Raw genomic sequence first — 12,191 nt, forward strand, 5'->3', positions numbered from 1 at the left:
GACAGACTAGGCTTCAGAGTGATGGTTTCTGGAATCTTATTATATAGATATACAAATAGAAAAATGTATTCTTCTACCACCTGGGTTTACTGCTGTCCATAATGTGGCTTTGGAACAGTGTTTTTGTGGGAGGACTGAGGGATGAGGCCTTGAATGTTTCAGCAGCAACCATAGTCTTTTTGCTTATTACAAGGCAATGATGGCAAAACTGTAGCCCCTTTGCTTGCTGGGAGAGTAAGCACTGGATGTTTTGAGATGCTTTGAATGCTTCTGACTGGGCTGCAGCCATTGTTTACTAAGAAGCTCTCACAGGCCCTTAAATTTGTTTTCTTTTTCTTCCTCTGCAAAACTTACTTTTGGGAAACTCACTCATTAACCTTTTCTTTGCTGAATCATATTTTCTCCATAATCAAACTAGAAATAGAGGTTTGGCTAACCTCATCTGCTGTGTGTTAGTCTACAGTAAGTTGTCACACCATGGGCAATGTATGTGTGTCCCGTATCACTCACTGAATAGTATTAAAATATCTGCAACTTGCTGGCTGCAGAAGAAGTTGGAAGTTGTCTACATCTGTTAGATGATTTTACTTCATTTATTTCTGTTTTAATGTCTTTGCTGAGCAGCAAGCTCTTGGTGTTATGGATGTACAAATAAGGGATGCTTCCCTTAGCTGTGCATGATCCCAGAGTTTGGGGTAGGAGAAGGAAGCCGTTTGTGACATAGCTGTCGCTTCTCTCTCCTACATAGAGCGGAAAGTGTCATGGAGTGGGTGTGGCTGGGCTTTGGACTGGAGCTTCAGATTTATACTCAAGACTGTGGAGAGTAGTTTAGTGTGATGTCAGCTTGTTGGATGTAATAAAGGAAGCATGTCAGGCTGTGTGCCTATGGGCTGCTTTGCCAGTGCCACCAGAGATGAAGGGCCGAGTTCAGGGTGAGCCTAACTTGCAACTTCTAGCCATGTCGGTGTACACCTAATGGATTCCCTCAACCTCTGGCACCCCTATTGCCCTTGCCAGCCCCACTTTTCAGGAATGATGCATCTATTAACCTTAAGGCTGAAGCTGTATGCACAGGGCTTCCTAATGAGTCCACGACTTCACAGTTCACTCTAGCAGGAGCTAGGAATGGCTTCAGATGTGGCCATCTTTTGAGTCACTACATTGACAGCAACTCTTGTACCTGTTAGCATTTTTAAGACAACTTAAAAACCCCTGATGTGAGTTTATCAGCCCCTTTTTGCCCATGAGGGTTGAAAAGAAGAAACTTGACTGATGTAAATTGCCAGGTAGATGCCCAACAGTGGAAGGTGCTCAGGTGCCGGTGTGATAAAAGGACGTGAATAAGATAGAATAAAATACCGCATCTTAAACTTGTATCTGCTTACTGACATTTAAGGCCTTATCTTGACTAAAAATGTAAGTCAACATATGTCGACTTACAGCCACAGCTATAATTACAGTGGTGGCTGATGTCCACACTGCCCTCCTTGGGTTGGTGGAGTGTGTCCTCACCTGGAGCACTTCCACTGACCTAAAGGGCAGTGTGGGGAGCTGAGAGCTCCCGGGCTCCCTCTGGGCTGCCCTCCCCACTCCTCAGTCCATGGGCGGAGGGTGAAGCTTCCCCTCAGGAAGGCTAGCTCCCCATCCCACCTCTTCTGCCCCAAGCCCCGCTCGCCGCCATGGGGGGCAAGTGGGGGAAGGGGAGGAGAGGATGGGCAATTGTGTCAAGCAACATCAGGGAGGAGGAACACGGAGCAGTGGCGAGAAGGGGGGCAAGTGGGGACTAGAGGAGGGATGTGGCGGGGGGGCATGGGGAGGAGAGGAGGACGCGGTGGGGAGCAGGGAGTGGGAAGGAGACAGGAGAGGAGGAAGCGAATGGGTGAGTGGCAGCATGGCAGGGGAGTAGAGGAGGGACATGGTGGTGGGGGAAGCGGGGAGGGAAAGGAGGAACCAGTGAGTAGCAGGGACAAGGACCTCTGGAGTCCGGACTCGGAGATTAGGCCTGGGGTTGTGGTGGCCTGGCATGCTGGAGAGGAGCAGAGCAGCCGACTAGGTTCGGTGGCACGGTGACTGCGACTGGGAAGGCTAAGCCTTCCCTGGCCTTTGATACCTGCTGCCTATGCCCTGGTCCCAGCTATGTGGGGACTTCTCCCTTCCCTGGGCCCAGCTGGGAGCTGGGGGAAGCTGCAATGGACTTCTCTGGGCAGCCATGTCAATTTCACAGCTCAGCTGTGTATTGACAAGGCTGCCCCAGCAGGGAGCCCCAAGCTGAGATCAGCAGGTTTCTTGCCCTGCTGTCAGCTGCCCATTCACCGATGTGTAAATGTGTAATTAATGTGTAATTTCACGTCACCTCCAAGGCCCTGATTCAGGATGATGCTTAAGCATGAGCTGCAGTTCATCCCTATTCAGGACAGCACTTAAACTTGCTTTTCTGAATTGGGGCTTGGGTTTGGCTCAAGTACTTTAATGTAGAGTTTTTTCCTTAAATGTTCTAATATCAAGCAATGCATTCCTTTGAGTATTTGAATTCTATTACTATTCACCATTTACTAAGTAACCCTTTGTCCTATTCTTTTTCTTTTTTCTAGGAAAAGAGGGATAGAAGTAATACAGGTGAGTAAAGATAATTTTAACTTTTCTGATTAAAAAGCAAAAGCCTTTCTCTCTCATTTACACAGAAAACTACTGAATTTGTGGCAGATTTGACCAACAGTTGGCCTTCAATTTTTTCCCCATTCCATCTATTTTTTCCTTGTTTCATTCCCTTATTATTCAGACATTCATTCTGGGAAGAGTGAGTCTAATGTTGCTAAGTGTATATGATAGAATCTTTCCAGTCTTGTGGCCATTGGTTAGCCTTTTCTTGTCTGTATTAACTGATAAGAGTCAACACTGGTTCTGATTAGTTGGTGTAATCTGTGTTTATTGCATTTAAATATAACAAGTCTAAAGAGAGAGAAGAGCGCTTGCCTGTATGTGAGAAACTTGTAAAAATTTTAGTCCATTATTCAAAGAATATTTTGCAACCCAATGAACAGGAAGGAGACAAAAGTATCACCTAATTTGATATTGGCCCATCTACTAATGGGTTAGAGGGGTGGCTGGATTTTTTTTCCTGTTTGCTAAGTCTGAATGGCTATATTTCCACTGTGCTATAGGTAAAAGCAGTGCTTAAAGTCGACTGAAAAAAGTTGAGGTTCTGTCATCCCAGCTGAAATAAATTTTTATGTGCTTGATACAGACTATTCACAATTTCGTGTATATCTTTATTTAATAATAATCACATTGTTTTTAGCTTGAAGCTATTTTTACCTGTTTACTGTTGTTTTTTAAATGAGGAGAGAGTTACGTATTCGAGCTTCCATTGAGACAATAACTAGTTGTGATATTTTAAAATTTTAACATACCGTCCTTTGCTAACAGTAGTGATCATCCAACATAAGCTAGCAAAACAACATCCAAAGCCCTTTAGAAAGGAAAGAGAACTCTAAAAGTGCACCCTTTAGGGGCCTATCTGTGATCCCACCCATTTTAAGCACTGGTTAAAAGGACACTAAGCTTGAAAAATCATTTCTCTTACCAACAGAAGTTGGTCCAATAAAAGATATTACCTCACCCACCTTGTCTCTCTTACATTTCCATGTGACATTTCTGTTGTTCCAGGGAACCTCTAAGAGCACTGTAACTGAAAGATCAGGATGTAGGCTTTTTTCCGTTTATCTTGTGCATTCTACAGCACTTTGTATCGTTGTCACTCTTTTGTTGCTGGTTGGCTGCACTCTTGTCCTGCACTAAAGTGATGACCTTGCTGTCATGCTCCTCAGGTGCTGGAAGAAGGTGTTCACCAGTAACAGCAGCACCACTGAAACTGTGTACACAGAGAAAAAGGGAAGGGATGTGAGTTGAGGTAGTTTGGTGTTGCCCTTGTGCCTGACTGAAAGATCTTTCTAAATGTCAGCAGGACTACAGAAAAAACCCTTAATGATGTTAATAAAATCTTTAAAAAAAATTATGTCATGCTATTTAAAAAAATCATGTCATGCTGTCAGGAAATTTTTTTTTTTAAAAGTCAGTTTGAAAACATTAAATTTGGGAGTGTCCCTTTAAGATGTATGAGAATATCCACATGAAGATCAGCTGCTTGACGGCATTACAAATAAAGAAAGAATCTGCCTTAATGTCCAGCTTTATTTAACCATCTCCTGGTGGCGTGTTACTGCCACAAGATCATCTTCCTTCTCCTTGCCAGCTACTGCCAGGAGCTAAACAGCGGCTTTGTTCATTGTTTGTTTCCTGTTTGTTTAGGATCTCCAGATCCATGCTTTTGAGATGCTAGTAATTTATCAGTTTTACAGGCTAGAGAAGATGAACATTAGCCTGTATCTTATGCTAATGATGATCATTGTTAAGATAATAATAATTGCTGACCGTGGGCCTGAGTATATTTCATTGGGTTCCTAAATTCTGCACTATTTATTAAAGTGATGATCTATCCATGTGGGATGAACTCAGCCCAGCTTCTCCTGGCTGAGAAGAGAAGATCCCTTTTGCCTCCATGGGCTAAGCTCCTGTATTTATATTATGATGGCTAATGAGTCTCCATTATAGTAATGTAACATAGGGGCTGATAAGCCGAGTCCAGTTACTGGGTGGAGGAGTCTGTTAATTGTTTAAGTATGGTTTAATGTCTCTTCACAAACTAGACACAAACCAAATGGAAAAGACCTTTTTACAAAGAGAGAGTTTGGAAATGTTTGGAGAGAACTTGGTGAGGACTCAGTGAAAAGATACCTTGTGGGGTTTGATCCCATAGTATTGTACAGACGGCCTTGGGATCTTGACTTTGAGAGATCTGCCCCCAACAGCTATGCCTAGAGGATAGGTGGGGAACCAGCAACCTTTACTTGATCATAGCTGTTGAAAACTATTATTTTCCCCCCTACTGCAAGGGAGGAACATACTTCCATGGCTGCAGTGTTGAAGCTTCATGAGATCTGAGGCTTACGTTCCTCTGTAGTGTTGAACATTTTCTACTATCTCTTAGTAAAGAATTTTCTCCGTAGCTCAGTGTGTCCTGATAAATCTTACTGCTGACAGCACTTTAGATGTCATCTCCCTGCTACCAAACCAAGCCATTCAGCACAGGGCCCCCCAAAATACGAACTTTCTTTGCATAAAGAGAGCACCAGAAATCTGTGTATCTTTTTCATTCCAGACTCCCTGAAAACCTCCATTGCCAACATGATGTGCTTCCTCAGCTCTGCTCGTAGATGAGGAATGATGGTTTTGGTATTTGATCTGCTGGATGTTTACTTGGCAGGAGTGTTGTTTTCCTGTGTTAAGCAGCAGGACTTCTTTGCTTTCCAGGAACAGATCCTATTGTGAGTTGTTCCAGAATAAGCCACCTCATATTCTTGACAATAAACAAACAACTTGATGTGCACAAATACACAGACCCTTGCATCTACGTTCCTGTTTGCACAACATCAGAAATGATACCACTGATTTCTTAGTAAATTTAGTGTGGCGTGTGCAGGCCCACCGACAGCAATTCTGCACCCCAGGGCAGAACAGTCAGTGACCCCCCCCTAGAAAGGGATGGCTGAGGTTTATGACCACTGGCAGCGGGTGAAGCTTCCCCTTGGAGAGGCTAGTTCCCCATCCCACCTCTTCTGGCCCTGCCCCACCCCAGGCCCTGCCCCCTCCCCTGCTTGGCCCCACTGTGTGCTGCGTCCCTCCTTCCCCCCCACCCCTCTTCCACAACTTCCCTTCCCCTGAGGCAGCAGGTACTGGTAAGCAGGGGGCTGGGTGGGGGAGGGAGGAGGGACGTGGTGAGCAGTGGGGAGGGAGGGGGGCGAGTGGAGGGACGCATGCGGTGAGCGAGGGGGGAGGCTGAGTGGGGAGGAGGGTGTGGAAGAGAAGAGGGGGACTGAGTGGGGTAGGGTGGAAGGAGGGACATGGCGAGCAGCGAGGCGGGGCAGGGCTGTGGGTGGGGCTGCAGGTGGAAAAGGTGGGACAGGGAGTTAGCCTCCCCAAGGGGAAGCTTTACCTGCTGCCCATGGTATCTGTCCCATCTGTCCGTGCACTTTTAAATTGCTGGGGACCTGGGCAATTACCTCTGCCTCTACCCCCACCCCATCGGCAGGCCTGGGCATGTGCACAAACAATCTATCAGGATAGCCAAGGATTCAGTAACAGGAATTTGCTGCTAACCTGTTGAGTTCAACAGGATGGCTGGTACTGCACTAGTGGACTAAACAGGCATGTAGTTTGTGTGAATGGACACCAAATCTTTGTCTCATTTCCTAAAATGTTGCTCAAGGTGGGGAAGATCCAGGGATTTTTTTCTACTGAAAGAAAGGAAATTTTCAGGTAAGTGCAGATATATTTTCCTGTTTCTCTTGTCTGTGAGAAGATAAGGTGACCCCTTTCCTTTCGCTAGTACTGATGAAAGCCCCAACCTCGTTTTTCTTACAGTTCATTTATACCTATAGATTGGTGGTGAGCTACTCTTCGATGGCAGTTACAGAGTTTGCTACTGGATTTAATGTTAAGACTGGCCTACATTTCTGACTTTTGTCTGAGACGTCAGGCACGAGTTAGAGAGTTCCAAGTTCTTGGACAGTCAACAAACAGACATATCTGTGAAAATGAACTGGTGCAGGGCAAGGAAAGCTAATGGTATGTTAAGTAAGCATCCTCCTCCACCCACTAGTAAAATATTATTTTTGGGCCAGGCATTTATAAAACAAAAATACACAAATTCAAGACTTGCAAAATGAAATGTAATAGGGTACATTTGAAACACTGATGAACGAAAACCCCCATGAGTTTTTATTTATGGGCTCAATGCATGAGAGTTGGAACAGGTAATCGTATTAGTTAATGCTGTTAAATGAAATCCACCAACCTAGTTGGCTTTAAAAATTGGCATGGCAAAAGACCATTAAACAGTGTAGAGCAGCCAGACTCTAAACCCTGCACCCAAATGTATGGCAGCTGTGGATGTGAACTCTTCAGCTGGTTCCAATCAGTCTGTGGACAGATGTAAAACCCTGGATATTGATATCCTCCAAATTATGAGAAATTTCAGATCTGGATCTGAACTTTGCAGCTTGAACTCAACTCAGTAAAGTATCTATAAATTGAGACCAGAAAACATAATTCAGTGTACAATGTGTTTTTAAATAAGGGACATTAGCTGTATAAAATGGTTTGCTGCATCTCTTCCCCTTGCAGTAGTTTAATCTGTCTGTTTGATGTACTTAATGGCTCCCATCATTGTAGTGGCTGAGTGCCTCACAGCCTTCAATGTAGTTATCTTGAAAACATCCCGGTGAGGCAGGGAAGCGCTATTATCCTCCTTTTACAGCTGGGGATCTGAGGCACAGGGAGACTGCGTGACTTGCCCAAGGTCACACAGGAAGTCTGCAGCAGTGATTTGTCAACATTGTATTTGCACATCAACACAGTACACATGACAACTGCCGTTGGAGCAGTACGTGCTGGGACTCTGGAAGCACCAATAGCATAGAGCAATAGCATAGAACTTGTTCTTGGGAGCAGTGGCTCTTGGATACTGTGTGGTGGGATGAGGTTAAGAGGGCCAGCAGAACCAGGGCAGCTACAATCCTTGTGGCTTTTTTCCTACATGGAGAGATTGCACTTGCAGAGCTGCACTTGAGCTAAGGATCTCATTTAATGTGTTCCAACCAATGCTTGTAAAATGCCTGGAACAGCAGTTGCCTGTCTACTCCAGGTGTTGTAACTGTGATACAAAGTTAGGGGATTCCAGCTGAGGAGTGCAAAAATCATAAGTAGGGGAACTTTTCCTTTTTCTTTTCATTGTTTTTTAAGGGACAAAATGTCTGTCTGTATATTTATAAAATGTTCAGCATATAAAACAGAATACTTACCCAGTGTCCTGGTAATGGAATCTAATGCCAGCTGTTTTAATTGGAATTTTAAAACTGTAAAGTTTATTTGATGTTTGGGTTTTTTTACAAAATTTTAAATTTGGGGTCCACTTTAAGTTGGCTGTGTTAGTTTAACTAGTAACTGGCCTGTTGCTCCCATCAGCTTGCCTGTGTCTCTCTCATCACTGCATGGCCTGAAGTGTGCGTGTGGGTTAAACCACCTTGCTTTGCTCTCGCTCACATTATTTAGTAATGTGAAGAATCTTAGATTAGAGACATGCATTTCTGTAAAGAGGAAATCCTTATAAGGACATCTGAGGATGGCTTGCATTTAATTTTGTTTCAAGTTATGTAAATCAGTATTAATTAGATGCAGCCCTTAGGCCCCTGACAAATTGCCAGTTTAGCTTTTGTGTTGCAAAGTTTGGGGCGCCCATGTTCCAGGGGACTTCAAAGCCCACTTAAGTAACTACCTCATCCAACTTTTCCTGGAGACATAATTTATATTTTTCTATTTTTAAAATGAAGATTCATAAGTATATTTTGGTGCCTAATTAACATTAGCACTCTTTTGTCTTGGCAAGACATTGAAGTCGCCTGGCTACAAAATTGGGATTAGTCATTGTATTCCAAGCTCTGATTTTTTTTTTTTTTTTAAAGTAGCAATAGGACCTGGAAGATAAAATGTTTTTTTAATGTGGAACAGCTGATTGTAGTAATCACAGTTGTCTTGTCTGTTGCTTTGTTTTTTCTTTCCCCCCCAGTTCTTTAGGAATTCAGATATTTCAAATCTCTTACTTTTGAATGAAAAACTGTCCTTTAAACAGTTGGTTTTGCTGAAATCCGTGAAAGAGAACTGAGGTTTTTATCTTGAATCAAAGTAAAATACTGATGACAACAGTTTCCACTAATTGTTGCCAGAGAAGAGTTATTTTTTTTGAAACGTTGAGAGGTTTATTTTCACATGAAGTATTAAATGGAATAAGCTAGGAACAGCAAAATATAACCAAGAAGAAGGGTGCTTATAAAATACATATCCAATAACATATACAGAAAGATGGGACTGGAGAGCTTCCAAAGCAAGCAGAGTTGCTGAGATGTTGGAGAGTTGGCTCGCTAAAAGAATATAGTTTATTTTCATTTGCATTCCAGCATCTCAATAAAGTGCACATTCTCCTGGGTATGGTATTCAACTCTGACCTTGGAGCATCTTTTGGAAAAGCTAGTACAAAGCCACCAAAATCCCCTTGACTTTTGCAGGTAACTTGCAGATGTTTTGACATCTGGGACTAGAAGTTACAGGTGTTCAACTGAACAATAAAAGAGACTCTGGTAACTTCTTAGAGTTACATTTTGATGTGTAATATAGTTATGGCAAGTGTGTCTTCCAAAATTAAAATACAGAATTAAAAAAAAAAATTTCCATTTCCAAGAGATAACGAGAAATCCTAAACAAAACTCTAGCTTTTTTTTCTATGAGTAAGGCAGTGCGATGATCTCCTTTAGCTGGTTCTGTGTAGCTAACTGCAAAGCACTATTTGCTGAGATAGTAGGAATTGCAGATTCCAGTGCACGCACCGAGAGAGAAAGAGAGGGAGTTTGGACATGATGGGATGCTATATCCTGCAAATTGGAGTTAGAAGCAAAATCAGATATATTTGTTTCTGCTCAATTCAGAACATGTGCCCAGATAAATATTTGTAGGAAAAATATAAATAGAAAAAAGATAAAATACTCTAAACCATAGAGATTACAAAGGAAGGTTAAATGTATATTTAAAAAATAAATCATTCCAAGATATTGACCTTTTAAAATTGCAGCTGCATCTGCTGCATTTTATCTTAGGCATATAAATTACCGTATAGTTGGGTGCTTTTGAAAATGTTATCCAGACTGGAAAATCTACCTACATAATTTAGGTGCTTAAATTCTATTGGCTTTCAATGAGGTTTTGGCTCTTAAATGACTTTTGGAAATGGGATTTAGGGACTTTTGAAAGTTCACTAACCTGTAGCCAGTATGTAATAAGAAGCATTCAGATTTGATTTTACGCTACTTTGACACATGGAGATTTGCATTCTTAGCCCCAGCACACCAGAGTGAGAATGTGAAGAGTGGCTGTGTGACCTAATGGATAGTGCACAGGTCTGAAAGTCAGGAAACCTGGGATAAAATCCTGGCTCTGTTTAAAGTCAATGGCCAAACTCTCTCTGAATTTTATAGGGCCAAGATTTCAGCCCTGCTTTGCTACTGACTCCCTGTGTGGCCTTGGGCAAGTCTCTTAACTGCTGTTCCTCTGTTTCCCATCTGTAAAATGACCTTAATCACGTGATGCTATGTGAATGTAATGCTTTGAGAACCTTGGCTGCAAAGTGCTATGGAAATGTAAAGTACTATAGGCACCTCGGGCAGTTGGATTGGGTGCTTTTATTTAAAAAGAAAAATGATTAATTTTTGCACAAATGGCTTTTGACCATCTTTGACTGCATCATATGTATGAAATGGTTCTGCCTTCATCATGATTAGGGCCTTGACAAAATCCTGATTTAATCAATTTCAATTATGCAATTTTCCCAACAAGTGGGGAGGTGGAAGTGGGAATCCACGTGTACCACTGTCATCTTCAGTGAGCCAGTTAAGTGGATGGGAACTGAGCAGGAGAAAGGAAGATAGGAAGGAAAAAGTTTGCAGTCACCCAAGTAAATCTTAGCAGTTCGGGGCTGTGGAGGGCTCAAGGCTGGTTTTGTGCAAAGGAATGCAGCAGTGACCTTTCGTTGACTGCATTCTGTGCATGTCCCATGAAAATCGCCACTTTACCCATGGAAAAAAAAATCAAATCCATGATTTTCTCAGGACCCTAATCATGCTAGAGCACCAAAGTAGAGTAAATGGACTGAGTCTGGAGACTTGTAACTCAAGAAATGCTTTTTTTAAACTTTATAATCTGTGGTTTGCAGTGAAACACACATGCAACTCTTGGAGCATATTTGTGTGTGTAGCTGTTTCAACCCAGAACTCCCTATTTTAGTATTTTAACCCTTGTACTTGCATTAGGAAAGGTGGGGACATAAACTTGTCACAGGTACTAGGCTAACTGCACCTTTGATTCCTCTGGGTCTCTTTGGGCACTGGCTTCCTCAAGCCTCCAACGGTCACCTGCCTCAGGGTGGAATTGGGCGATTCTTCCACTCTTAAGGCAGGCCTTCAGCTGCAGGTCTTCTGGTGCTAACTGGGATTCTGTCAGCAGGTTTGACGTAGGCTCAGACTTTGTGGTTCTTTTCTCTTTGGGAGCAATGACAGTGGTAGCCCATGACCAGACAGCCTTTTTACAGCAATATTATTTAGTTAGAACAAAAACATTCTGGAGAAAAGAGATTGTACTCGTGTCTATTTTATCAGGTGTCTGTCCATCTTCCAGTGAGAACCCTGGTAGGTGTAAGCATATTATAGCCCTCCCAAGACGGCTAGGGTTTGGGTGACAATTTCTTCCTTTAACTCACATACCAGTTCTCTTTCCAGTGTCAGGGAGAATATCCTTCAAAAGCTGCTTAGCCTTTTGATCACCCCACTGTCTTAAGTGTGTGGCGAGATGTTATCTGGAGAATCAATTTCCTTCCCGTTTGTTCTTCCAAAAGCCTCCTATTAATTTAGATAATATAGTAATTCATATAGGAAATTCTAATAACCACCATAGTTACGTTACCACACTGACCAGGTCAGTTACAGTATTCATACCAGTATTACATATCAGTAGTCTTCAGTTATTACTGAGCAGCTCCTCATCTGCCACAAAAATGACTTGCAAATTAATGAACTGGACTTTACCTGTTTTTTTAAGTGCTTGATTCTATCATGACTTCCCTATGGTTATGATTCAGGAAAAGGCTTAAAACGTGTGCTTAAATTGACCCCTTGTGTAGGAAAAGACACTCTCTCATTTGTTCAACTTCATTGGGACCTAAGTACATGCGTAAGTGCTGTCTTGAATACAGATGCTTTCCTGAATCTTACTGTGTGTGCATCTCTCATTGAGTGGCTGCAGACTGGAGCCCTAAATCGGAATAGCTAAACATTAATGCTTTTTTGCTACACAGGGCTTTGTATTTTTTAAAAGGCAGCTTTTTCCAGTAGGAGAAGTACTCTGCATTTTTGGTGGAGAGATGGTGTCTCAGATTCCTGGCATTCTGTCTCTTTTGGCAAGGACATACATATCTTTTCATTATATATCTAAAGGTAGGCAGACCAGACAGAAAAATTCAATTTCTACATGTG

The 12,191-nt window shown here is 42.5% G+C and overlaps 1 protein-coding gene across 1 annotated transcript in view; it reads left to right on the forward strand.

Moving 5' to 3' along the window:
* Positions 1 to 12,191, forward strand: part of ITPK1 (inositol-tetrakisphosphate 1-kinase) — a 194,465-nt gene that overhangs the window by 43,787 nt on the left and 138,487 nt on the right. The window contains exon 2 of the mRNA XM_067547056.1: positions 2,592 to 2,616. Within this exon, the coding sequence (XP_067403157.1) occupies positions 2,592 to 2,616 (25 nt within the window). The remainder of the gene's footprint in view (positions 1 to 2,591; positions 2,617 to 12,191) is intronic.

The sequence above is a fragment of the Emydura macquarii genome, unplaced genomic scaffold (genome assembly GCF_026122565.2).
Source record: "Emydura macquarii macquarii isolate MOO-44397 ecotype Brisbane River unplaced genomic scaffold, CSIRO-AGI_Emac_v2 contig_1229, whole genome shotgun sequence".
NCBI lineage: Eukaryota > Metazoa > Chordata > Testudines > Chelidae > Emydura > Emydura macquarii.